At 46.4% G+C, this 27,321-nt stretch overlaps 2 protein-coding genes across 7 annotated transcripts in view; both read left to right on the plus strand.

Annotated features, from left to right (window-relative positions):
* The window catches only part of CIART (circadian associated repressor of transcription), a 5,694-nt gene extending 4,423 nt beyond the window's left edge, over positions 1–1,271 (plus strand). For 3 of the 4 annotated variants that reach the window (XM_023214380.2, XM_023214378.3, XM_031935987.1), the window contains one exon: positions 608–1,271. In XM_023214380.2, coding sequence (XP_023070148.1) covers positions 608–1,132 — 525 coding nt within the window. In that variant the 3' untranslated portion in view covers positions 1,133–1,271. The remainder of the gene's footprint in view (positions 1–607) is intronic. The other variant, XM_023214379.1, reaches the window with a different exon arrangement.
* Positions 1,272–8,251: 6,980 nt separating this feature from the next.
* MRPS21 (mitochondrial ribosomal protein S21) lies at positions 8,252–23,268 on the plus strand. 3 transcript variants are annotated; one of them, XM_023213583.2, is made up of 3 exons: positions 8,252–8,430; positions 8,839–8,953; positions 22,955–23,268. In XM_023213583.2, exons 2-3 carry the CDS (start codon positions 8,871–8,873, stop codon positions 23,133–23,135), a joined length of 264 nt encoding a protein of 87 aa, XP_023069351.1. In that variant the 5' UTR covers positions 8,252–8,430; positions 8,839–8,870; the 3' UTR covers positions 23,136–23,268. The 3 variants fall into 3 exon arrangements, with proteins under 3 accessions (XP_023069351.1, XP_023069354.1, XP_023069352.1); XM_023213586.2 differs by having other exon boundaries at positions 8,381–8,414; XM_023213584.2 differs by having other exon boundaries at positions 8,382–8,453.
* The last annotated feature ends 4,053 nt before the right edge of the window (positions 23,269–27,321 follow it).

Genomic DNA, 27,321 nt, shown 5'->3' on the forward strand with positions numbered 1-27,321 from the left:
TTTTTTGAGGCGGAGTCTCGCTCTGTCGCCTGGACTGGAGTGCAGTGGCCGGATCTCAGCTCACTGCAAGCTCCGCCTCCCGGGTTTAGCCATTCTCCTGCCTCAGCCTCCCGAGTAGCTGAGACTACAGGCGCCCGCCACCTCGCCCAGCTAGTTTTTGTATTTTTAGTAGAGACGGGGTTTCACCATGTTAGCCAGGATGGTCTCGATCTCCTGACCTCGTGATCCACCCGTCTCAGCCTCCCAAAGTGCTGGGATTACAGGCTTAAGCCACCGCGCCCGGCCTCAAAGAAATTCTAAAAGGGATTATTTTATAAATAGTGAGAACCTATGGAACTGTTTGTTTTTTGTTCATCTCTGGATATCCAGTGTCTAATGTAGTATGTGGTGCATAGTAGGCCATTTATTTTTTGAATAAATGAAAGTATAATTTAGTTACTAAAACTTTTACTTAATCATGGCCTGGCAAGATCACATCTGCTGCGTAAAACGAGGTATGTTTGTATTGCAAACTGAGTTCCCAAGGAATGCAAAGGTTTAAGTAACCAGGTGGAGCTCATCTGAAAGCTTTCTCCACATTTTTTTTTCTCATTTCTCCCCTCCGTAGCATTTTCCAAGCCACCACAGTGATTCAGCTGCTTCCTCTCCTACATCTCCTATGGAAAAGATGGACCAGACACAGCTAGGACATCTAGCTTTCAAACCAAAGCAGCCTTGGCACCTCACAGAATGGCCAGCTATGAACCTCACCTGGATCCACACCACTCCAATTTGCAACCCCCCTCTCAGCTCCCCAGGTACTATCTCCTTTAGCCACGGTCCTTTAGGCACTGGAACCGGTATTGGTGTCATTCTTTTCCTACAGCATGGAGTGCAACCCTTTACCCACTCTGCCCCAACCACTCCAGTCCCACCTACTACAGCATCTCCTGTCATCCCTGGTGAGCCTATGAAACTATCTGGAGAGGGGCCTCGTTGCTACAGTTTGCCAGTAACTCTGCCATCAGACTGGAGCTATACCCTATCCCCTCCCAGTCTACCCACCTTGGCCAGAAAGATGACCAAAGGACACCGGGAGCAGCAGAGAAGCCATCCTCCAGTTGCTCCTGATGCTCATCTTCTCAACCTCTAGCCCGGGGCATACAGCTGTCCACTGTGATTTCTAATCTGTGTAAATATTCATGTATATATGTATTTTTACTTTTAATGTGTGCATTTGTGTTGAGGGAAGATAAATCCTTTCTGATTAAAGAAATTTTTTTATACCTAAACAGTTTGCTGATTGGGGGAAATTGAAAACTTTCTGCCTCCAAAACCAATCCGTATCCTCTGAGCTGCAGTAAAAGTAGAAAAGGGATGGGGATGTTTGTGAACATGAGCTCTACCAAGTGAGAGTCTGGATGACAATATAAGACTTGTGGGAGAAGGGGACTCTACTGCTGTTTTCCTAGGGAACATCCTTGAAACAGTTACAGAGTTCAGAGTTGGGTTTATGGGGTTTTTCTGTTGTTGTGTTTTGAGATGCAGTCTCGCTCTGTTTCCCAGGCTAGAGTGCAGTGACACGATCTCGGCTCACTGCAACCTCTACCTCCTGGGTTCAAGCGATTCTCAAGCCTTAGTCTCCTGAGTAGCTGGGGTTACAGCACATGCTACCATGCCTGGCTAATTTTTGTATTTTTGTAGATATGGGGTTTCACTACACGTTGGCCAGGTTGGTCTCGAACTCCTGACCTCAAGTGATTCGCCCACCTCAGCCTCCCAAAGTGCTGGGATTACAGGTGTGAGCCCCGGTGCCCGGCCGGGTTTATGTTTTCATTCAGGCTTAGACACTATACCTTTCCCTTTGTTTTGACACCTTTGTAATCTTCCAGCTGGCCCAGACTTGCAGGTTCTTCTGCTCTGGGCTAGCTCTTTGCTTTGATGGGAGCTGTTGATGCCTGTGGTAAACGCATATGTAGGTTTCTGCTGCCAGAGGAGGAACACAACAGCCAAAACAGCCACTGTGGTTGCCAGTTGTAAAGAGGAAAGGGCTCCCTAGAATTGTCAGACTTGGGAACACCTCAAGACACTAGGCTTCATACTTACTCAAAAAGCTGCAGCTAGGCCAGGCACAGTGGCTCATGCCTGTAATCCCAGCACTTTGGGAGGTTGAGGTGGGCAGATCACTTGTGGTTAGGAGTTTGAGACAAGCCGTGGCCAACATGGTGAAACCCTGTCTCTACTAAAAATACTAAAAAATGAACCGGGCATGGTGGTGGGTGCCTGTAATCCAAGGTACTCGGGAGGCTGAGGCAGGAGAATCACTTGAACCTGGAAAGTGGAGGTTGTAGTGAGCGAAGATCACGTCACTGCCCTCCAGCCTGGGCAACAGAGTGAGACTCTGTCTCAAAAAAAATAAGAAAAACTGCAGGTGCTAGATGTATGCTGGACTAAGGAAGGCAACTCAGTGTTAGGAGGAGGCAAAAATGAAGACCATGAATGGATCTATAACTACCCTTGTTTGTATATTACCCTCTTTCTGATTTGTCTCACTTTCCACCAAAACCATTTCCTCTCCCATCCTAATCCTTTGTAGGGCATCAGGCTTCTCTGACAACTTAGTCATTGCTTATTGCTCTTTAGTATGATTCTCACAAGTAGTTACACATCTTTCACCCATTCTCAAGTCTTCTGTTCTCAGGGAATAATTGCCTCCCCTTATTTTCAGAGAATATGACCTCCTTTTAAAGGCAAACCTATCGGTTTGATTACCTTCGCCCCTGGAACTTTTGCTGTGTCACATATCCCCTCTTTATCTTGTAACTTCAGTTTGTCCCAACAACATTTATTTGTCCAAATATCACAAGTATGATCAGACTAGAGTAGTGGCAATGGAATGATTTGATCACAAATATGATCAGATCCTTCCTCCTTAAAAACATATCTTAAGGCTGATTGTCCTCTAATTTTCTCCATAATTCTTGACAATGTAGTCTATTTATACTCTTTCTAATTCCTTTCTGCCACTCAGTCTTTAACCCCTTGCAGCCTAGCTTCCGCTGCTTTCACTTTGTTGCACCTTCCAAAGTTACTAATGAGCCCACAGAACCAGTATTATAATCTAGATCTAGCTTCCCCCCAATCAGCAGCTTTACCCTTTTTTTTTTTTTTTTTTTTTTTTTTTGAGACGGAGTCTTGCTCTGTCACCCAAACTGGAGTGCAGTGGCCGGATCTCAGCTCACTGCGAGCTCTGCCTTTCGGGTTCACACCATTCTCCTGCCTCAGCCTCCCGAGTAGCTGGGACTATAGGCGCCCGCCACCTCGCCCGGCTAGTTTTTTGTATTTTTTAGTAGAGACGGGGGTTTCACCGGGTTAGCCAGGATGGTCTCAATCTCCTGACCTCGTGATCCGCCCGTCTCGGCCTCCCAAAGTGCTGGGATTACAGGCTTGAGTCACCGCGCCCGGCCCAGCTATACCCTTTACAAAGGCTATGTACATTATGCTCTCTGTATCATTTGACACTCAGTGCTGCCTACTGAAACTCTCCGCCCTCAGATCCCATGACAGCACACTATCCTAATCCTCCTCTTACCTATCTGGCAGCAAGGTCTAGGTCTCTTAAGGGCCCCACTTCAACCTACTCCAAAGTGTGGGTGTTCCCCTAGGCTCAGGCCTTGGCCCTTTATCTCTGACTACATTCTTTTGTGGCTTTAATTATTACTTCAACTTAGAAGACTGCTACAGCTTTATCTCTAGTCCCAATCTTTCCCGAGATGGCATACTGAGTGTGTAAGTTTCTGTTGGACAGTTTTATTTACCTATTGCTGGTACTTAAACATTATTGAAACTTTCAGTGTTTCAAGATATGCCTCTTGGCTGGGCATGGTGGCTCACACCTATAATCCCACCTGAGGCGGGTGGAGCCCTGGAGGTCAGGAGTTCAAGACCAGCCTGGTTGACATGGGGAAACCCAGTCTCTACTAAAAATACAAAAAGTAACTGGGTGTGGTGGTGCACATCTGTAATCCCAGCTACTCAGGAGCTGATGCACGAGAATTGCTTGAACCTGGGAGGCAGAGGTTGCAGTGAGCTGAGATCCACCACTGCATGCCAGCCTGGGTGACAGAGTAAGACTCCCTGTAAAAAAAAAAAAAAAAAATGCCTCTTGTACATCCAGTTCAACCCAACCTCTTCATTTGATACATAAAGAAACTTAGGGCCAGGCGCGGTGGCTCATGCCTGTAATCCCAGCACTTTTGGAGGCCAAGGCAGGTGGCCCACCTGAGGTCGGGAGTTCGAGACCAGCCTGACCAACATAGAGAAGCCCTGTCTGTACTAAAAATACAAAAAAAAAAATTAGCCAGGTGTGGTGGCGCATGCCTGTAATCCCAGCTACTCCAGAGGCTGAGGCAGGAGAATCCCTTGAACCTGGAAGGCGGAGGTTGTGGTGATCCCAGATTAAGCCATTGTACTCCAACCTGGGCAACAAGAGTGAAACTCTGTCTCAAAAAAAAAAAAAAGAAAAGGGAAAGAAAAGAAACGAAACGAAACTTAGGAGACTTATCTAGGACAATACGATGTGTGGAACAGAACTCGGTTTCCAGTCTGATGTGTTTTCCAGTAATCACCAATCAAATTATTCTTTCCTGAAAACATGTCCTGCTACCACTTTTTTTTTTTTTTTTTTTTTTTTTTGAGACGGAGTCTCACCATGTCACCCAGGCTGGAGTACAATGGTGTGATCCCGGCTCACTGCAACCTCTGCCTCCCAAATTCAAATGATTCTGCCTCAGCCTCCTGAGTAACTGGGATTACAGTCACCCACAACCATACCCAGCTATTTTTTGTATTTTTAGTAGAGATGGGGTTTCACCATGTTGGCCAGGCTGGTCTTGAACTCCTGACCTCGTGATCCACCCACCTCAGCCTCCCAATGCCACGCCTGCTGGGATTACAGGCATGAGCCACTATGCCTGGCCAGCTACCACTTTTTACAGTCTCCTCTTCTGTTAGTGCTACCTGTGGTATCGCTAGGTACCATAGTTTTTTTTTTTTTTTTCCTCTGGGTAACTAGGCTTAAAATTTGGTGCCATCTGGTCACCAAATCCTTTTTATTCTTTATTTGGAATATCTCTTAAAATCCATTTCTTCCTATCCATTCCATTGCCACCAGTCTGCTCTAGACTTCACTGTACCAATAGTCTCTCTTACTTCTAATCCCTTTTCGCTGATAACCAGGTTGATTTTCCTGGAACAGTGCTTTGCATATCATATCCTATTCAAATTCTTCAATGGCTCTCCAATGCTTTGAGAAGAAAGTCCAAAATCTTTAATCACAGGCTCTATTTTTCCCTGTGCTCCCCTGCATGATCCCTCTGGTGCAGTTTTTTGTGTGTTTTTTTGTTTTTTTGTTTTGTTTTTTTTTGACTCCCGAACACTACACCTTTTTGCCCCTAAGATCTTGTTCAAACCTTTCCTGCTTTGCTTCTGTTATCTAAACCCTGCCCTCTTTCAATGACTAACTAAAGTCCATCCTATCATTCTTTCTGTTAAACATGATCTATATACTCAGTGTTTGGCCCTTTACTCCATTAAATGGAATCATGTACATAAAACACCTGGTGCAGGGTTTGGGGCCTGGTGGGGTGGCTCACGCTTGTAATCCTAGCACTTTGGGAGACCAGCCTGGGCAAAGTCATGAAACTACTAAAACTACAAAAAATTAGTCTCTACTAAAAATACAAAAAATTAGCTGGGTGTGGTGGTATGTCCCTGTAATCCCAATTACTTGGGAGGCTGAGGTGGAAAGATCACCTGAGCCCAGGAGGTCCAGGCTGCAGTGAGCTATGATCATGCCACTGCATTCTAGCTGGGCAACAAGAGTGAGACTCTGCCTCAGAAAAACAAACAAAAACAAAAAACACCCACCTAGTACAGGGTTTGGTATATAGTAGGCTCTCAAAAATGTTACTCTTCAGCTGATCCAATGGTAGTGGTTAACAGAACTTATTAACATCAGTTCCTCTCTCCCTTCCTTTCTTTCAACGTATCTTAATATATTTTTTTTTTCAGAGACGGAGTCTCGCTCTGTCACCCAGGCTGGAGTGCAGTGGTGCCATCTCAGCTCACTGCAACCTCCACCTCCCAGGTTCAAGCAATTCTCTTGCCTTAGCCTCCCAAGTAGCTGAGACTACAGGCAAGCGCCATCACGCCCAGCTGATTTTTTGTATTTTTAGTACAGACAGGGTTTCACTGTGTTAGCCAAGATGGTCTCCATCTCCTGACCTCGTGATCCACCCGCCTTGGCCTCCCAAAGTGCTGGGATTACAGGCGTGAGCCACCGCGCCCGGTGCATCTTCATATTTTATTCTATTTGATTCCCATGACAAATTTTGTGAGACTGACAGGGCAAAATTAGTCCCATTTTAGAGATGAGGAAATAGAGTGAGTCTGGCAAGGCCAGATAGTACATATTTTAGGCTTTGTAGGCTTTATGTCTCTATTGCAACTACCCAACTCGGCCCTTGTAGCCCAAAGCAGCCATACATAATACACAGACAAATAAGCATGACTGTAGTTCAACAGTCTTATTTACAAAAACAGGTGGAGCAGGATTTGACCTGTAGACAGTAGTCTCCAGACCCCTGGTTTTAAATGACTTATTCAAGGTCATAGGCCTGATGAGTATTAGAATTGGGATAGAATCCAGATCTCCCAACTTTGAAGCCAGTGCCTTTCACCACATTACGCTGTGGCAATATTTTATTTATTATTTGTTTGTTTATTTATTTTTTGAAATGGAGTTTCACTCTTGTTGCCCAGGCTGGAGTGCAATGGTGCGATCTCGGCTCACTGCAACCTCCACCTCCCAGGTTCAAGTGATTCTCCTGCCTCAGCCTCCCAAGTAGCTGGGATTACAGGCATGCAGCACCACGCCTGGCTAATTTTGTATTTTTAGTAGAGACAGGGTTTCACCATGTTGACCAGTCTGGTCTCGAATTCCTGACCTCAGGTGATCTACCCGCCTCAGCCTCCCAAAGTGCTGGGATTACAGGCATGTGCCACCGTGCCTGGCCCGATTTATTTATTTATTTGTTTGTTTGTTTCTATTTAATTTTTCGAGACAGGGTCTCACACTATTGCCCAGGCCAGGGTGCAGTGGTGTGATCACAGCTCACTGCAGCCTTGACCTCCCAGACTCAGGTGATCCTCCCCCTCAGCCTCCCAAGTAGCTGGGACGACAGGTCATGCCACCACACCCAGCTAATTTCTGTATTTTTTATAAAGATGGGACTTTTGCTTTGTTGCCCAGGCTGGTCTCGAACTCCCGGGCTCAAGTGATCCGCCTGTGTTGGCCTCTCAAAGTGCTGGGATTACAGGCGTGAGCCACCGTGCCTAGCCCACATAATTTATTTTGCATTTATTATATACTACCTCGTTTTAGTATCTTTTATGTCTATATACTGTCTCCTAGTGGTCCAGGAGGCACTAGAGTGGTATCAAGAGTATCTGACACAGAGTAGTCATTCAGTGAAAGTTTACTGACAAGCATAATAATGTCGCAATCTAGTTCTATTTCGTTACTTTGGACCTGGCTTACTCTGAGGTGGGCTTAAGTGTTTGTGTGAGTTGTTAGCATTAACTGAGGAGGATGCACACGCCTGTGCGTGTGTGTGCACGCGCGCGCGCACTCTCTAAGGGAGGTACGTTTCCCACAGCCATTAGATGTTAACTTAGGTGAATAACCATAAATGGATATGTATAGGTAGCATACAAATAAGAGGACGGGTGTCTCCACAGTGGAGAAGAAATTTAAAAGGAGGTTTTTCAGTAGGTCTCATTAGCACGAAAAGGCATCGAAGCTGACATAATTTTGTAGTCTAAACCCTGCAGGTGTTTCCCATATCTTTATTGGTTTCACTTTATGTAGCTAAATTAGTGGGAAGATGATATAGGAAACTCACAGTGTGTTTATTTCTTTTCCTTAGCACGTAGGCAGACGACGTTTATGAATCAATCTATTTTTCGTCCGGAGATATCTCAAAGAGCCTGTCCTTTCCTAAGAAAAGACAGGAAGCATCCTCAGGAAGCGCCTACTTCTCGTTTTCCATCGAGAAAGAGGAATGGCTCAAATATTTATCAAGGATTTCACAGGATTAAGGAGTATGAAATGGGGCTGACCTTCTCAGAGGCCGATGGACTTCGACTCCATGAGAGGGCGAGAAACGTGTTTCGGGGGAATTTTAAAAGTCAATGAATATTTTGCTTTGTCAGGTGTAGAGTCCAGGCCCGGGGAAGAGCTTCAGCCAAGCCAGGCCATAAAGGACGTTGCTATGGTTTCCACGCACGTCGTCTCCCTCAGCCTGTTTCTTTGCGCGGCGCTGGCGATTCCGTAGTTTCCGCTTCCGGTAGTGAGAAGCCTTCGGGTCGGCTAGGTACTGAGGACGCCGGGTGAGGAGTTGTGCAGGCTTTGGGTAAAGGAAGGCTGGCTTGGCGAGAGGGCAGGTTTGCGGGCTTTCGCCCGCTTTTCCAAAGACCAACCAAGAGTCCTTTCCCAACTCCCAACCCAACCGCTTTTGGAACTATGCGGTGGTTGGGACCCTGCGGCGCTTTCTTGTCGCTCCTGCCCTCCCCATGCCCGGCTACCATCTCTTTTCTTCTCTATGCGAGGATTTGGATTGGCAGTGAGAATAAGAGATAACGATTCGCGTCTGCTTTCTAGGGTGACTTCTGTGTGCTCCATCTCGCGCGTCCCTGAGCATGCTGAATTTCCAAATCCTAAATAAGCCGCGCGGTGTAGTTTGTATTATGTTGCGTTTCTCTTTCTAATTTCCTCACCCTTTCTCCATCATCCTTTAGGCTCTACAGAGTGAAGGTTTAAATCCAAGGTCATGGCAAAACATCTGAAGTTCATCGCCAGGACTGTGATGGTACAGGAAGGGAACGTGGAAAGTGCATACAGGATCCTAAACAGGTAACTGTTAAGGGACCAGAATCATGCCTAGACTCTCTGGGAAGTGCGGTGGTTATTCTGTTCCTTCCTCTTTCGTTGATTGTTCTCAAAGCAGTGCCAGCCTAGGTGTTCACAGTCTCTTGAAACGTCTCAGTCTCTCAGTTTATTATCTTAAATGAAGTTCTGGGCCGGGCGCGGTGGCTCACGCCTGTAATCCCAGCACTTTGGGAGGCCGAGGCGGGTGCATCACATGAGGTCAGGAGTTTCAGACCAGTCTGGCCAACATGGTGAAACCCCATCTCTACTAAAAATACAAAAATTAGCCGAGCGTGGTGGCAGGCGCCTGTAATCTCAGCTACCCGAGAGTCTGAGGCAGGAGAATCGCTTGAACCCGGGAGGCAGAGGTTGCAGTGAGCCGAGATCGAGCCACTGCACTGCAGCCTGGGCAACAGAGTGAGACTCTGTCTCAAAAAAAAAAAAAAGAAAAGAAAAAAAGTTGTTCCTCAAACCTAACTGTATGAATCTTATTCAACAAGTAATCACTCCCCTCCACCTCTCCGCTTTTAATTTAATTTAATTTTTTTTTTTTTGAGATGGAGCCTCTCTCACCCAGGCTGGAGTGCAGTGGCACAATCTCAGCTCACTGGAAGCTCCGCCTCCCGGGTTCATGCCATTCTCCTGCCTCCGCCTCCGGAGCAGCTGGGACTACAGGTGCCCGCCACCAAACCCGGTTAATTTTTGTATTTTTAGTAGAGACGGGGTTTCACCTTATTGGCCAGGATGGTCTCAATCTCCCGACGTCAAGTGATCCACCCGCCTCTGCCTCCCAAAGTGCCTGGATTACAGGCTGAGCCACTGCACCCGGCCCCACTTTTTAAATTGAGACAGGGTCTTGCTGTGTCGCTCAATAACCCTCCCGCCTCAGTCTCCTGAGTAGCTGGGTCTAGCGGCGGACGCCACCACTGCAGTTAATTTTTGTATTTTCTGCACAGAAGGAGTCTCGCCATGTTGCCCAAGCGTAATCACTTTTATGAGGAACCTGAATTCTTTCGAAGACTTAAAAAAGAGCCCAAAGGGAAAATCAAGATGTGAAATTGCTAGGAAGCAGGAACATAGTATGATAAATAGAAAGTTGAGAGAGGTATTGGTGTGGGACAAAGCTAAAGGAAATGGTAAATTCAGATTGGGATCCTAGAGAAGCAGGCCAAAGATGGGAAAGCTGGCTGGGTGGGATGACTCACACCTGTAATCCTAGCACTTTGGGAGGCCTAGTAGGGAGGATTGCTTTTTGCCAAGAGTTCAAGACCGATCTGGTAAACATAGCAAGAGCCCATTTCTAAAAATATTAAATAAGAAGAAAGGGAAAAAAAAGAAAGATGGGAAAGCTTACAAGTTTTGAGGAAAGATACAGCATAAGGAAAAATACATAAATGGAAATGAACTAGCTGGGGTGGAGGAGCTTTATAGCTTTATTGAAAATTTTTGAATGCCGGGCTAAAAGATGTAGAAGAGCCCTAATAATACTTTTTTTTGCTCTGTTGCCAGGCTGGAGCACAGTGGCACAGTCTCGACTCACTGCAACCTCTGCTTCCTGGGTTCAAGTGACTGCTGCCTCAGCCTCCCGAATAGCTGGGACTACAGGTGCCTGCCACCACGCCTGGCTAATTTTTGTATTTTTAGTAGTGACGGGGTTTCACCATGTTGTCCAGGATGGTCTCAATCTCTTGACCTTGTGATCCACCCGCCTCGGCCTTCCAGGATGCTGGGATTACAGGCATCCTGATTTTTACCACTAGTAATACTTTACCACTAGTAATACTTTACCACTGATTTCTCTTTATATTTTGATTTTTTTTTTTGAGACGGAGTCTTGCTCTGCCACCCAGGCTGGAGTGCAGCGGCCGGATCTCAGCTCACTGCAAGCTCCGCCTCCCGGGTTTACGCCATTCTCCTGCCTCAGCCTCCCGAGTAGCTGGGACTACAGGCGCCCGCCACCTCGCCCGGCTAGTTTTTTGTATTTTTTAGTAGAGACGGGGTTTCACCGTGTTAGCCAGGATGGTCTTGATCTCCTGACCTCGTGACCCGCCCGTCTCGGCCTCCCAAAGTGCAGGGATTACAGGCTTGAGCCACCGCGCCCGGCCACAAACGCTTGTTGAGTTGAATTACCAAAGAATTGTAAGGAAGGGGCTCCTGTAGTCCCAGTTGCTCCAGAGGCTGAGGCAGGAGAATTGCTTGAACCCAGGAGTCCAAGACTGGAGTGTGAGTGCACTCTTGTGCCTGTGAATAATCACTCCACTCTAACCTAGGAAGCATAGTGAGACCACGTCTCTTAAAAAAATGTAGGAAAGATATTGCCTTAAGGCCTTTAATGTGGTAGGTTTATTTCACAAGTAAGGGAAGCCTTGGAAGATCAGATTATCTTTATTGGGTTATGCAATTACTGAATGGTGGATAGGAGCCTAAAGCACATCTTTTGAATGCAGTGTTCTTTAATAATAGATTATTTACAGTCTTACTAGAAATGGAGAGACTTGCCGGGCGCGGTGGCTCAAGCCTGTAATCCCAGCACTTTGGGAGGCCGAGACGGGCGGATCACGAGGTCAGGAGATCGAGACCATCCTGGCTAACACGGTGAAACCCCGTCTCTACTAAAAATACAAAAACTAGCCGGGCGAGGTGGCGGGCACCTGTAGTCCCAGCTACTTGGGAGGCTGAGGCAGGAGAATGGCGTAAACCCGGGAGGCGGAGCTTGCAGTGAGCTGAGATCCGGCCACTGCACTCCAGTCCGGGCGACAGAGCAAGACTCCGCCTCAAAAAAAAAAAAAAAAAAAAAAGAAATGGAGAGACTTACGGTAGTTCATTTTCCAATTTAGAATCCTTATCTTATCATTTCAGTAGGTGTAGCTTTAAAAAAGAAAAACCCAGAATCCTCATCTGATTGGGTTTAAATATCGTTAGGGTTCTTGAGGACTGAGAGGGCAAAGGAAAGGGAATCTAGTTCTTAGCAAAGCAGAGAGTTCTAGGTGTAGAAGGTCAGATGGCAGAAGATCACATTAGTGAGGAAAAAATGCTGTCAGAAGCTGTGTAAATGAGAAGCAGTTGCAGGCTCAGAATGGTTTATATGTCTTTTAAAAGGATCTGGTCTTAGGGTCAGGCGTGGTGGCTCATGCCTGTAATCCCAGCACTTTGGGAGGCTGAGGCGAGTGGATCACCTGAGGTCAGGAGTTTGAGACAAGCCTGGCCAACATGGTGAAACCACGTCTCTACTAAATATATAAAATTAGCCAGATGTGGTGGCAGGGGCCTGTAATCTCAGCTACTTGGGAGGCTGAGGCAGGAGAATCACTTGAACCTGGGAAGCGGAGGCTGCAGTGAGCCAGAATCATGCCACTGCATTCCAGTCTAGGCCACAGAGTAAGACTAACAAAACAAAAAATCTGGGGTCAGCGCATCACCTCATTCTATGTGCATAACAATCATATCCTTGGCCTGAAGCTGTTCTCTCTACATTGTCACTTAGCTGAAAGTAAAGATAAGTACCAGGTTGTAAGGTATCCTGTTTCATTTTTCTCTATTTCTCCTCATTCCCAGCTCTCCTATTTCAGACCTTCTGGTGGCATGTCGGAGAAGTATATTATGTCTGATGACCTTTCTCTGCCCCTATCTTGCTATCTTGGAAGTAACAATATGAACGATTTTTTTTTTTTTTTGGAGACAGAGTTTTGCTCTTATTGATCAGGCTGGAGTGCAATGGCGCCATCTCAGCTCACCACAACCTCTGCCTCCTAGGTTCAAGCGATTCTCCTGCCTCAGCCTTCTGAGTAGCTGGGATTACAGGCATGCGCCACCACACCTGGCTAATTTTCTATTTTCACTAGAGATGGGGTTTCTCCGTGTTGGTCAGGCTGGTCTCAAACTCCTGATCTCATGTGATTCACCCGCCTTGGCCTCCCAAAGTGCTGGGATTACAGGCTTGAGCCACTGCACTCAGCCTAAAATGAACGTCTTTATGGGTCACATCCAGACCATGTAGTGAGTTAGCTAGTGAGATGAATATTGAATTTGGGAAAAGGCATGTGTTATGTATAACTTCACTCTTTTTTTCTGACTTCTCCCTGTAAATCTTTTTCTGTATGATTTATTTTGGTAGATTTAGATGGGTCTTCTGGCCATGGTTGTTGAGATGTTTATATTATTGAAAGATCAAAGGATAGCTATTACTTAATGGTAAACAAATTTCCAAAAGGCTCAGTTTTAGTTCCCTTATTCGTAAAGTACAGATAACACAAAAACAAGAATTTTGTTTTTAGAAAATTAGCTACTTTGACAACAACAAAATTTGTGGTATAGTATTATTTACTGAACCACTTCTTTTATTTATTTATTTGAGATGGAGTCTCCCTCTGTCGCCCAGGCTAGAGTGCAGTGGTGCAGTCTCAGTTCACTGTGACCTCCGCCTCCCAGGTTCAAGCAGTTCTCCTGCCTCAGCCTTCTGACTAGCTGGGACTACAGGTACATGCCACCACCCCAACTAATTTTTTGTATTTTTAGTAGAGATGGGGTTTCACCGTGTTAGCCAGAATGGTCTCGATCTCCTGACCTCGTGATCTGCCCGCCTTGGCCTCCCAAAGTGCTGGGATTACAGGCGTGAGCCACCATGTCCAGCCGAACCACTTCTTACAGTTTTATCTGGAGAGTAGTGGCTGGGTGCAGTGCCTCACTCGAGTATTCTCAGCACTTTGGGAGGCAGAGGAAGCTGGATCACTTGAGGCCAGATGTTCCAGACTAGCCTGGCCAACATGGCGAAACCCCGTCTTTACTAAAAATACAAAAATTAGCTGTGCATGGTGGCACAGGTCTGTAATCCCAGCCACTCGGGAGGCTGAGGCAGAAGAACCGCTTGAATCTGGGAGACAGAGACTGCAGTGATGCCCCATATCATATATGGAATGCATCCCCATTTACACTTAAAATTTGAAACAAAGAATCTGAGAAACAAAATATTTCTCATCTCCTTCCTGATTATCTCTTCATTGATACGAGGTTTGCAGAAAACATAAGGCCAGCTCTTATCTTTTGAGAGAAGACTCTCTTCTTACTTCTTTGTCTAAGGTTGTCTATACCCCTTTATATCTGTCTGTTTTAAAAATCCTTGTCAGCCACTATATTTTTAATTTAATAAACATTCAGTTTTTGCTTTTCCTATTTTTTTTCTGTTTTTTGCTTGTTTGAGACGAAGTCTCGCTCTTGTCCCCCAGGCTGGAGCGCAATGGCGTGATCTCAGCTCACTGCAACCTCCGCCTCCTGGGTTCAAGTGATTCTCCTGCCTCAGCCCCTCAAGTAGCTGGGATTACAGGCGCCTGCCACCATGCCCGGCTAGTTTTGGTATTTTTAGTAGAGACAGGGTTTCACCATGTTGGCCAGCCTGGTCTCGAACTCCTGACCACAGGTAATCCACCCATCTCGGCCTCCCAAAGTGTTGGAATTACAGGCGTGAGCCACCACACCCAGCGCACATACTACTTTTATGGTTCTCTTTTTATTGATGACTGGCATTTTACACATACCTATTTCCTGGGTGGAAGTGTTAATATTAAACAGCAGGAGAGTGGTCAGTGTGACACCCTGTGGTTTCAACCCTGGCTGCCTATTAGGATCACCTGGGGAACTGTCAGGAAAACAAAACTAATGCCAGGGCCCAATCTGAGATGAATTAGAATCTCCAGGGGTTGGCACCTGGCTGGCAGCATTTAAAAAAAAAATACCATGAGATTTCACCAGGATTGAAAATTATTATAATAGACTTGTAGCCTCCTGGCCGGGCACCGTGACTCATGCCTGTAATCCCAGCACTTTGGGAGGCCAAGACAAGTGGATCATTTGAGGTTAGGAGTTCGAGACCAGCCTGGCCAACATAGTGAAACCCCGTCTCTACTAAAAAATATAAAAATTAGCCGGGTATGGTGGTGCACGCCTGTAATCCCAGCTATTCAGGAGGCTGAGGCAGGAGAATTGCTTAAACCCAGGAGAGGAGGTTGCAGTGAGCCGAGATCACGCCATTGCACTCCAGCCTAAGTGACAGAGTGAAACCCTGTCTCAAAAAAAAAAAAAGACTTGTAGCCTCCTTAGGGACAGAAACTTAGGCTTTTTCATTTGTATATCTCTTGGATTTACCAAAGTGTCTGGCACATCTGAAGCTCTCATTAAATAAATGTCTTCTTAATGAACATAAATGTTCCTTTATCTTTTTCGTCACTTCCTTATTTAATGTTTGTCAGCCGGGCGCGGTGGCTCAAGCCTGTAATCCCTGCACTTTGGGAGGCCGAGACGGGCGGATCACGAGGTCAGGAGATCGAGACCATCCTGGCTAACACGGTGAAACCCCGTCTCTACTAAAAAATACAAAAAACTAGCTGGGCGAGGTGGCGGGCGCCTGTAGTCCCAGCTACTCGGGAGGCTGAGGCAGGAGAATGGCGTAAACCTGAGAGGAGGAGCTTGCAGTGAGCTGAGATCCGGCCACTGCACTCCAGCCTGGGTGACAGAGCCAGACTCCGTCTCAAAAAAAAAAAAAAATGTTTGTCAAACTTTTCCACTGAAGTGTCATTAACAGCACAGGAGTGTGAATGAACTATAGGGGTTCTGCTACTATAAGCAAACATGGAATTTCTTTGAAGTTTCCCTAAATTAAAATTTAAGGTGAACTTCGTATTAGCTGCCATTGCATCTGTTTTACGGGTAACACCTCCGATCCCTCGAGTTAAAATTGGTGCTCCAGGCAGATGCATCAAATTTGTCCAGAAACTCTTGTATCCCTTGGCATTCTGTTAAGTACCCTATTTAAGAAGCACAGTATTACCTTTTCTTCGGGGATTAAAACACCAAAGTAGGAGTAGGATTTGAAATAAAGCAATTTACATTGCTTAAAAAGAAAAGGGGTTGGCACCTGGCTGGCAGCATTTTAAAAAACATATACCAGTCTTAGAATAATTTCCTTTTTTTTCTTTTCTTTTTTTTTTTTTTTTTTTGAGACAGAGTCTCGCTCTGTTGCCCAGACTGCATGGTCTTCACTCACAGCAACCTCTGTCTCCTGGGTTCAAGTGATTCTCCTGCCTCAGCCTCCCGAGTAGCTGGGATTACAGGCATCTACCACCATGTCCGGCTAATTTTTTGTAGTAGAGATGGGGTTTTACCATGTTGGCCAGGCTGGTCTTGAACACCTGACCTCGTGATTGGCCTGCCTGGCCTCCCAAAGTGCTGGGATTACAGGCGTGAGCCACCGTGCCTGGCCTCTTAGAATAATTTTCTAGGTAAGGACTTTTAAGCTTGTATATGTGAGCAGACTGATTTTGGAGTGATCCAGTCTTCTGTTTTCCTGCTGCCTGTTAATCACATTTTCTGACTGATGCACTTTTCTGTTTCTTCCTTTTCTCTGCTTTTCCCAAATGTCCTGTCTCTGGCCACTTTTTCTGTATTATCTCTCTCACACTCCAACCGTCTCCTGATCTCTTTCAGCTTTCTCATAGCTGGTAGTTTACAAATAATTTACTCGTTCTGTAATTTCTCTCCTAATTACAATAGGTAGGAGAGCAAATGAGTCTAGAGGGAGGTGATTAAAGCCTTACCATGTTTGAAGTACAGAGAGAGTCTTACAAAGGAAACAGCCTATGTGTCTGCCCAGTGAGGCCACCACAAAATGCCTGTTATATAACTGGGGGCCCTCACTGGTGCCCGGGGATGAGGTGGTGGAAAGTGGGGGTTGCTAGGAAGCCCTGCATGATTGACTGGGCCCGAAGCAAAGAAAGGTGAGTACACTGGAAGCATGCCCTGTTGACTCCTTTTACGCCTAGTGGGCTACCTTCTAGGTCCATTGAGTCCTTCTGCATACACGTCTGTCCTGACGTAGACTGGCTACACTGACATGTGAATTTGCCACCCGCAACTCCCCCCACTCCAGGCAGCCTGGCTCCTTTTACATAATCATTTGAATTTCACTAAAGCTGGCAGCTGGTTTCTTCTTCGGTATTAGGTTGCCAGGCGCCTGAACTCCAGGCTGATCTGTTTACTCTAAAGCTCTTGATGTGCTAGTCCTTGAACTACTTTTGGAAGCAGAAGCATCATTAGTAACACCCCCTCTATTCTTGTGTTTTACAAAGCTCTTCTTGCATCCTTTTCTATTAGAGGTAAACTTGAGTAGATACCTCTACTGTAGGAACTCTGGATCATTTGAAGATAATATATGCCTTTTTTAGGATGACTAGAATGTGCCAAGTAAGGGAGAGAATCCTCACCTGGCATCTTGGAATTTATTTGGTCTGTGTTTTGGAAGTAAGTAGTACATCCAGGGAATGCCATTTACCAATCCCCATCATTATATTCTTCTTTTCCCTTCACCATTCTTATGTTCTTTTATTATTCTTTTTCCTTGTCTTGCCCTTTTGCCTGACAGTACAGGCATTTCCTTGGTAAGATGATCACCTTTGTTTTAGAAGCCTTTTGGAACTCCAGTAGGATTCCTGAGTCATACTCAACCCCTTCCTCCTCTTGCAGTGTTGTTGCATCCTACTTTTAAACTGTCTGTCATTCTAATAGATGCCTCTTCCTCGGTCATATTTATTCAGGATCTCTGTCCTTTTTGTGTTCTCTCAAATCCAGTCTCCTTGTACTTTTTATATTATATATCCAATCTTTTTCTTTCAGGGGCTTTTTTCTATATTTTCTCCAGTATACTACTTTCTGTTTTTGTTTTGTTTTGTTTTGTTTTGTTTTGAGATGGAGTCTTGCTCATCACCCAGGCTGGAGTGCAGTGGCACGATCTCGGCTCACTGCAAGCTCCACCTCCCAGGTTCACGCCATTCTCCTGTCTCAGCCTCCCGAGTAGCGGGGACTACAGGCGCCTGCCAACGCGCCCGGCTAATTTTTTGTATTTTTAGCAGAGACGGGGTTTCACCGTCTTAGCCAGGATGGTCTCGATCTCCTGACCTTGTGATCCGCCCGCCTCGGCCTCCCAAAGTGCTGGGATTACAGGCGTGAGCCATTGCGCCCGGCCAATACTTTCTAGTCCAAAAAGCAACCTTCATTAGACAGTATTAAACACAAGTCTCAGCAGAAATAAATGTTTACATGCTTAGATCATTCTTTTCTCCCAGTGTCCTGTATCAGCTTCCATTTCCTCTTTACTCTGATTGAAGAGTCTAGCCCAGCTCTTCACTCCCTCTTTTACCCATGGATACTGCAACAATTTGTCTTCTGAAATTGGTGGTTTTTGTTTGAGAAGCAGAATACTGTTGTAGAGCACTTTACTACTGAATTCTGCTTATAGTTCCATTTTGTGATCTTGGGCAGGTCAGCCTCTCTGAACTTCAGTTTCCTAATCTATAAAAAGAGGACATTCTTTGCCTAAACAATTTCATAGGAGTGTAGTTAGGATGATGGATGTAAAAATGTTATCTGAACTCTAATGTGCCATCGTAGTAAAGGTCATACTATTGAGGCTTTCTGAGCTAATATCCCCAAGAACTGTATATATTGTTTTTTTTTTTTTTTTGAGACGGAGTCTTGCTCTGCCGCCCAGGCTGGAGTGCAGTGGCCGGATCTCAGCTCACTGCAAGCTCCGCCTCCCGGGTTCACGCCATTCTCCTGCCTCAGCTTCCCGAGTAGCTGGGACTACAGGTGCCCGCCTCGTCGCCCGGCTAGTTTTTTGTATTTTCTATCAGAGACGGGGTTTCACCGTATTAGCCAGGATGGTCTCGATCTCCTGACCTCGTGATCCGCCCGTCTCGGCCTCCCAAAGTGCTGGGATTACAGGCTTGAGCCACCGCGCCTGGCCGAACTGTATATATTGTAAGGTCACTTAATCCCTTGTGCTATGGACATTTATTAGTCATCTAAGGGACTCATTTTTGGCATACATTTCCTAGTTGTTCTTCACCAAGTATTTTGTTAGGTGCAAAAGTGAAATACAGATTTGATCTCTAACCTTAGAAAGGACACAACCCAGTGAGGGGTTCAATGTAATACTGTTTGACCAGTGCTATAAAAGAGACATTAGCTGGGCGTGGTGGTTCACGCCTGTAATCCCTCACTTTGGGAGGCCAAGGCGGGTGGATCACCTGAGGTCAGGAGTTCGAGACCAGCCTGGCCAGCATGGTGAAACCCTGTCTCTACTAAAATTACAAAAATTATCCAGGTGTGGTGGTACGCCCCTGTAATCCCAGCTACTTAGGAGGCTGAGGCAGGAGAATTGCTCGAACCTGAGAGGCGGAGGCTGCAGGGAGCCAAGATGGTGACACTGTACTTCAGCCTGGGCAACACAGTGAGGCCCTGCCTAAAAAAAATAGAAAAAAAAAAAGAGAGCCATTAACAGCGTGCCATGGTGTTGGTTGTCCCTGGACCATCAGCAGCAATATCAGGTGGGAATTGTTAGAAATGCAAATTCTTGGCCCCCTACTCTAGGCCTACAGAATCAGAAACTGGCACAGCAGTCTGTGGTGGTCTTTGAAATAGGGTTTCACAGCCGAGCACGGTGGCTCATGCCTGTAATCCCAGCACTTTGGGAGGCCCAGGCAGGCAGATCATGAGGTCAGAAGTTCAAGACCAGCCTGACCAATATGATGAAACTCCGTCTCTACTAAAAATACAAAAATTAGCTGGGTGTGGTGGTACGTGTCTGTAGTCCCAGCTACTCGGGAGCCTGAGGCAAGAGAATCACTTGAACCCGGGAGGCAGAGGTTGCAGTGAGCAGAGATTGTGCCACTGCACTCCAGCCTGGGCAACAGAGCGAGAGTCTGTCTCAAAAAAAAAACAAAAAGCCGGCTGCAGTGGCTCACGCCTGTAATCCCAGCACTTTGGGAGGCTGAGGCGGGTGGATCACCTGAGGTCAGGAGTTCGAGACCAGCCTGGCCAACATGGCGAAACCTTGTGTCTACTAAAAATAACAAAAATTAGCTGGGCCTGATAGTGGGTGCCTGTAATTCCTACTTGGGAGGCTGAGACAGGAGAATTGCTTGAACCCAGTAAGCAGAGGTTGCAGTGAGCTGAGATTGCACCATTGTACTTCAGCCTGGGCAACGAGAGCAAAACTCCATCTCGAAAGAAATAGGGTCTTGCTTGCCCAGGCTGGAGTGCAGTACCACGATCATGGCTCACTGCAGTCTCAATCTCCCGGGTTAAAGCAATTCTCCCATTCTCCCACCTCAGCCTCTCAAGTAGCTGGGAGTGCAGGTGTGTGAGCCACCACGTCTGGCTAATTTTTTATTTTTTGTAGAGATTGGGGTCTCACTATGTTGCTCAGGCTAGTGTCAAACTCCTGGGCTCAAGCGATCCTGCCAGCTTGGCCTCCCAAAGTCCTGGGATATAGGTGTCAGCCACCATGGCCAGCCAGCAATCCCTGTTTTAACAGGCTTTCCAGATGACTACTGCATGCTAAAGTTTGATTTCACCTGAACTAGTTTACAGATGTGATAACAATTGATTTGGGCCTTTGAGGAACAAGTAGGATTTCATCAGGAAGAAAAAGAAAAGAATGATATTTCAAGTAGAGGGAATATCATGAGCAAAGAAAAAACAAGTATGTAGGATGCCTGTAGAACTGCATATACTTAAGTGTGACTAGAGCATTGGCATTATAGGGCAGGTGTTTTGTTTTTGTCTTTTGAGACGGAGTCTCCATCTTTCGCCCAGTCTGGAGTAGAGTGCATTGATCTCTACTCACTGCAACCTCCACCTCCCAGGTTCAAGCTATTTTCCTGCCTCTGCCTCCCAAGTAGCTGGGATTACAGATGGGCACCACCATGCCCAGCTAATTTTTGTATTTTTAGTAGAGACGGGGTTTCACCACGTTGGCCGGGCTTGTCTCGAACTCCTGACCTCAAGTGATCAGTAGGGCAGGTTATTAAAGATACGTATATAGGGTGCAATTGTTCAGGCTTTGAGCTTAGACTAGTAGTTCCAAAATCTGTCTGTACATTAGAATCACCTGGGAAGCTTAAAAACCTGCCCATGTCCCTTTCCCTCTCCTTTGTGGTTTAATTAGACTATGGTGTGGCCCAGGGTTTGGAATGTTTAAAGGATCCCTGGGCAGTTGTAATGTGCAGATGATTCTGGAAACTTTAGTGGCTTAGGTCATTCTGTACATTAGGAAAGATTTTTTAGCACCAGAGTGACGTGATCTGATTTAAGACAATAATTGGTATAGGAAAAGAGTGGAAATAGGGCAACCTGTGTATTCACACTTCAGATAAGTTGTTCTTTAGGATTCCTTCACAACCACTTTCTTGGTCTCATGTTCAGGTTTAATGCCTCTTGTGAGTTTGTTTTTGTTTTGTTTTTCCTTGAGACAGAGTCTCTGTTGCCTCTGCTGGAGTGCAGTGGCACCATCTCTGCTCACTACAGCCTCCACCCCAAGTTCAAGGGATTCTCCTGCCTCAGCCTCCTGAGTACAAGTGCCCACCACTATGCCCGGCTAATTTTTGTATTTTTAGTAGAGGCGGGGTTTCACCATGTTGGCCAGCCTGGTCTTGAACTCCTGACCTCAAGTGATCTTTTTGAGATGGAATTTCGCTCGTTGCCCAGGCTGGAGTGCAATGGCGTGATCTTGGCTCACCACAACCTCCACCCCCAGGGTTCAAGCAATTCTCCTGCCTCAGCCTCCTGAGTAGCTGGGATTACAGGCATATACCACCATGCCCAGCTAATTTTGTATTTGTAGTAGAGACGGGGTTTCTCCATGTTGGTCAGGCTGCTCTCAAACTCCTGACCTCAGGTGATCCGCCCACCTCAGCCTCCCAAAGTGCTGGAATTACAGGTGTGAGCCACCACGCCTGGTGGGATGGAACTTTAAGTAAGAGAATCACCCTTAGTGATTTTGTTCTTATTGAAAATGACTCTCCCCAGTTGAAGTCTCTTAAATGCCCATTAGTTGAGAATCATTGCTGTAGGGAGACATGTTCTTAAGGGACTGTATCATATCCCTCAGGTGTGTTGTGGTAAAATAGGTTTGAGAACATAACTTTGACTATAAACTCTACAAGAGCAAGGACCATGTAATTAATTGCTTTTTTATTTCCCCACTGTTTTTTTTTTTTTTTTTTTTTTTTTTTTGAGACAGAGTCTCACTCTGTTGCCCAGACTGGAGTAGAGTGGCGCAATCTTGGGTCACTGCAACTTCTGCCTCCTAGATTCAAGCATTTCTCCTGCCTCAGCCTCCTGAGTAGCTGGGAGGGACTACAGGCGCATGCCATCATGTACAGCTAATTTTTGTATTTTTAGTAGAGACAGGGTTTCACCATATTAGTCAGGCTGGTCTTGAACTCCTGACCTCAGGTGATCCAACCGCCTTGGCCTCCCAAAGTGCTAGAATTACAAGCATGAGCCACTGTGCTCAGCCTTTTTTTTTTTTTTTTTTTGAGTCAAGGTCTCACTCTGTTGCCCAGGCTAGAATGCAGTGGTAGAATCTCAGCTCACTGCAGCCTCGAACTCCCAGGTTCAATTGATCCTCCCACCTTAACCTCCTGAGTAGAGGAGACTGCAGGCGTGTACCACCATATTTGTATTATTTGCAGAGACCGGGTTTTGCCTTGTTGTCCATGCTGAAATTTTTTTTTTTCTTTTTTGAGACAGGGTCTTACTCTGTCACCCAGGCTGGAGTACAGTGGTGCAAACATGGCACACTGCACCCTCAGTCTCCCCTGGGCTCAAGTGATGCTCCCACCTCAGCCTCCTAAGTTGCTAGCACTACAGACACATGCCATGTTGCCTAGGCTGGTCTCAAACTCCTGGGCTCAAACAGTCTGCTCACCTTGGCCTCCCAAAGTGGTGGGATTACAGGCATGAGCCACTGTACCCGGCCCACAGATTCTTATTGAGGCTTCTGTAAGTAGGCAGTTAATGCTCTGTTGCCACCATTTCCCACTGTAATTTTTATAAATACCAATTGTTTGACCAATCGACTTCTGACTATTTGCTAAACTGGGAAAGAGTAATGATGATCCCAAATGTCTAACCTCATTGCTTGCCTTTATACAGAATCCTCACTATGGATGGGCTCATTGAGGACATTAAACGTCGGCGATATTATGAGAAGCCATGCCGCCGGCGACAGAGGGAAAGCTATGAAAGGTGCCGGCGGATCTACAACATGGAAATGGCTCGCAAGATCAACTTCTTGATGCGAAAGAATCGGGCAGATCCGTGGCAGGGCTGCTGAGGCCTGTGGATGGGACACCCAGTGCGAAACCCTCATCCAGTTTTGTCTCCATCTCTTTTCTTTGTACAATCCCATTTCCTAAACTCAAATCACATGTCTGCAAGAAGGCCTCCAAATATAGAAACAATCCCATTAGTCAGCAGTGGACCCTGCCTTTTATTAAGTGAAAGAAGAAACTGAGTCTGAAAGTAGTCTAGGAGTAGAATGGTATTTGCTGGGGCTGGAGGAGGGGGTAATGAGGAATTATTGTTTAATGGGCACAGAGTTTCAGTTTGAGCAGATGAAAAAGTTCAGGAGATGATGGCCAGGCACGGTGGCTCATACCTGTTATCCCAACACTTTGGGAGGCTGAGGCGGGTGGATCACTTGAAGCCAGGAGTTTGAGACCAGCCTGGCCAATGTGGTGAAACCCCATCTCTACTAAAAATACAAAAAAAAATTGGCCGGGTGTGGTGGTGCACGCCTGTAGGCCCAGACACTTGGGAGGCTGAGGCAGGAGAATTGCTTGAACTGGAGAGGCGGAGGTTGCAGTGAGCCAAGATCATGCCACTGCACTTCAACCTGGGTGACAGAGTGAGACTCCATCTCAAAAAAAAAAAAAAAAAAGGCCAGGTGCGGTGGCTCAAGCCTATAATCCCAGCACTTTGGGAGGCTGAGACAGGCGGATCACGAGGTCAGGAGATCGAGACCATCCTGGCTAACACGGTGAAACCCCGTCTACTAAAAACTACAAAAAACTAGCCGGGCGAGGTGGCGGCGCCTGTAGTCCCAGCTACTGGGAGGCTGAGGCAGGAGAATGGCGTGAACCCGGGAGGCGGAGCTTGCAGTGAGCTGAGATCCTGCCACAGCACTCCAGCCTGGGTGACAGAGCGAGACTCCGTCTCAGGAAAAAAAAAAAAAAAAAACGGAAATGGATGATGGATGCTGATGGTGGTTGCTCAAAAGGATGAATGTGCTTAATGCCACTGAACTATACCCTTAAATGTTTAAGATGGTAAATTTTATGTTGTACTACAACAAAAACTTTTTTGAAAGTCTAGGAGAAGTAAGGAATTGTTTTTTCTTTTTTTTCTTTTTGTTTTTTTAAGAGGAAGTCTCGCTCTTGTCCCCCAGGCTGGAGTGCAGTGGTGCAGTCTCGGCTCACTGCAATCTCCGCCTCCCAGGTTCAAGTGATTCTCCTGCCTCAGCCTCCCGAGTTGCTGGGACTACAGGCACGTGCCACCACGCCCGGCTAATTTTTGTATTTTTAGTAGAGATGGGGTTTCACCGTGTTGTCCAGGCTTGTCTCGGACTCCTGACCTCAAGTGATCCGCCCACCTCGCCTCCCAACGTGTTGGGATTACAGGCATGAGCCACCGCACCTGGCCGGAAATTTTTTTAATATATTGAAATATGTCTACCATTTGCTACCCAATTTTTTTGAATCCCCAAGCAAAATCAGTATTACTGAGAAAGCATCTATTACTTTTTATTAAACTGTTCCCTGTTAGGTAGAGAGGAGAGGATGCATGTATGTATTTGGAATAAATTCTGCTTCTGAAAACACCTATCAACCAGATTGGAGTGCTGGAATCCTTGCCCAAAGAAATTCTTAAATCTACCCTAATGTTCATTCCTGTTTTCTGTCCTTTTAGTTTTTCTAATGGAGACTTAAGAGAGGGATGATGGACTGGGCACAGTGGCTCATGCCTGTAATCTCAGCACTTCGGGAGGCTGAGGTGGGTGGACCACGAGGTCAAGAGATCGAGACCACCCTGGCCAACATGGTGAAACCCCGTCTCCACTAAAAATACAAAAATTAGCTGCGCGTGGTGGTGCACGCCTGTAGTCCTAGCTACTTGGCAAGCTGAGGCAGGAGAATCGCTTGAACCCGGGAGGCGGAGGTTGCAGTGAGCCGAGATTGTACCATTGCACTCCAGCGTGGGCGACACAGTGAGATTCCATCTCAAAAAAAAAAAAAAGGGGGGGATGATGGAGAAGAAATAAAGCAATAGATGGGTGGGACTCAGTAGATTGTAGGAAAGAGGGAATGGAGTGTTGAGAGAGAATGGCACAGAGCCAGAAATACCCAACAAGCAGTGCTTTTCAAAGTGTCAGATCAGCAGCATCAATTTCACCAGAGAGATTGCTTGAAATGCAGATTATGGGACTCTACTTTAGAGCTTCGATATTGGAAATTGAGGTTGGAGCCCAGCAATCTATTTTCACAAGCCTTGCAGGTGATTCTGATGCCTGCTAGAGTTAGAACCACTGCCCTTTGCAGTACTCAAAGAGACTTCATGTGGAGGTTGGCAACATCACTGCCTCTACCCAGTAGGCACTCCTGATTATGTTACTTTTGACAGCTGGGGAAACTGACCACCATGGGAAGACCAGCTACTCTGCTTTTTCTCCTGCTGTTTTCTCCACCATTGGTTGACTGACAGCCATGCTGTTATTATAAGAGTTAGTGCCAGGCTGGGTTCATGGCTGACACCTGTAATCCCAGCACTTTGGGAGGCCGAGGTGGGGGATCATGAGGTCAGGGGTTTTGAGACCAGCCTAGCCAATATAGTGAAACCCCGTCTCTATTAAAAATACAAAAAAATCAGCTGGGCATGGTGGCAGGCACCTGTAATCCCAGCTACCTGGAGGCTGAGGCAGGAGAATCGCTTGAACCCGGGAGGCAAAGGTTGCGGTGAGCCAAGATCGCGCCACTGCACTCCAGCCTGAGCGACAGAGCAAGACTCAGTCTCAAAAAAGTTGGTGTTGGCCGGGCGCAGTGGCTCACGCCTGTAATCCCAGGACTTTGGGAGACTGAGATGGGCGGATCACGAGGTCAGGAGATGGAGACCATCCTGGCTAACAGGGTGAAACCCTGTCTCAACTAAAAATACAAAAAGAAATTAGCTGGGTGTAGTGACTGGCGCTTGTAGTCCCAGCTACTCGGGAGTCCGCCTCCTGGGTTCAGGCCGCTCTCCTGCCTCAGGTGTGCCTCAGGCGTGATCCGCCCGCTTCGGCCTCCCAAAGTACTGGGATTACAGGCGTGAGCCACCACGGCCGGTCAATTCTGTCTTTTAAATATATTTTCTTCCTTTCACAATTGCCATACTTACTAATGAAGCGGGGACTTCAAAAAAAATATGCAGGAACTTCTGTGGTCCCTACCTCTTAGGGCTTGATCGCTTTTACTCCATTAGCAATAAGGCCAAGTGAATAAAGCATATTATTGGACCCTCCAGAAAAATTGCTCCAAAATAGAACACCTTGGGCCAGGCGCGGTGGCTCACACCTGTAATTCCAGCACTTTGGGAGACAGAGGTGGGCGGATTCCGAAGTCAGGAGATCGAGACCATCCTGGCTAACATGTTGAAACCCCGTCTCTACTAAAAATACAAAAAAAAAAATTGGCCGGATGCGGTGGCAGGCACCTGTAGTCCCAGCTACTCCGGAGGCTGAGGCAGGAGAATGGCGTGAACCCGGGAGGCGGAGCTTGCAGTGAGCAGAGATCGCGCCATTGCACTCCAGCCTGGGCGACAGAGCAAGACTCCGTCTCAGAAAATAAATAAATTAAATAAATCTGAATTTGGTCTTTAGTACATTTTAATGATATTGAGCCATAACATAGTGTCATCTACCACAGTGGTAAGGCATGTTTGTGATAACAGAACTGGGCCTGTTACTTGGCATTATTCCCCTGGGACTAAAGTTGCTTCTGAGCTCCCTCCAAAATACTAAGAGGTGGCTGAGATTTGAAATTTTCTTAGTCTCTAAAAATTATCCCCCACTTGTTTTAATCTTCAGTCCTATTGCCCATGCTCCCCCAGAGCAGTGAACAATGATGGGTTTTAGCAGCTAGCCCGTTGAGAGGCCTCATAAATGCGATAGGTGGCTGGATAAAGTTCCAATCTGCTTATGCTGTGATGATAGGGAAAAAAACTTTCCACTCCTTGCTCTGGGAAGCTAGAAGATAAGTTGCATGGTAGTTTAATGAGTAGGGGTTGCACTAATCCTTTAATCCCTGCATTGGTTTCAGAGGAGGAGTGGTTTGGTGTTTACCCAGTTACAGGATGACAGGTAAGTACCTCCTACCCTGAACTTGGGCACTTGTGAAATCTCTTACCTGTATAGTGAAGTGCCTCTGACAGGCCTGCTCCAATCATAATTTAAGGATCTCTAATCTAGTGCTCTGGAATCAGGTACCCCT

The sequence above is a fragment of the Piliocolobus tephrosceles genome, chromosome 1 (assembly GCF_002776525.5).
Source record: "Piliocolobus tephrosceles isolate RC106 chromosome 1, ASM277652v3, whole genome shotgun sequence".
In the NCBI taxonomy this organism is placed as follows: Eukaryota; Metazoa; Chordata; class Mammalia; order Primates; family Cercopithecidae; genus Piliocolobus; species Piliocolobus tephrosceles.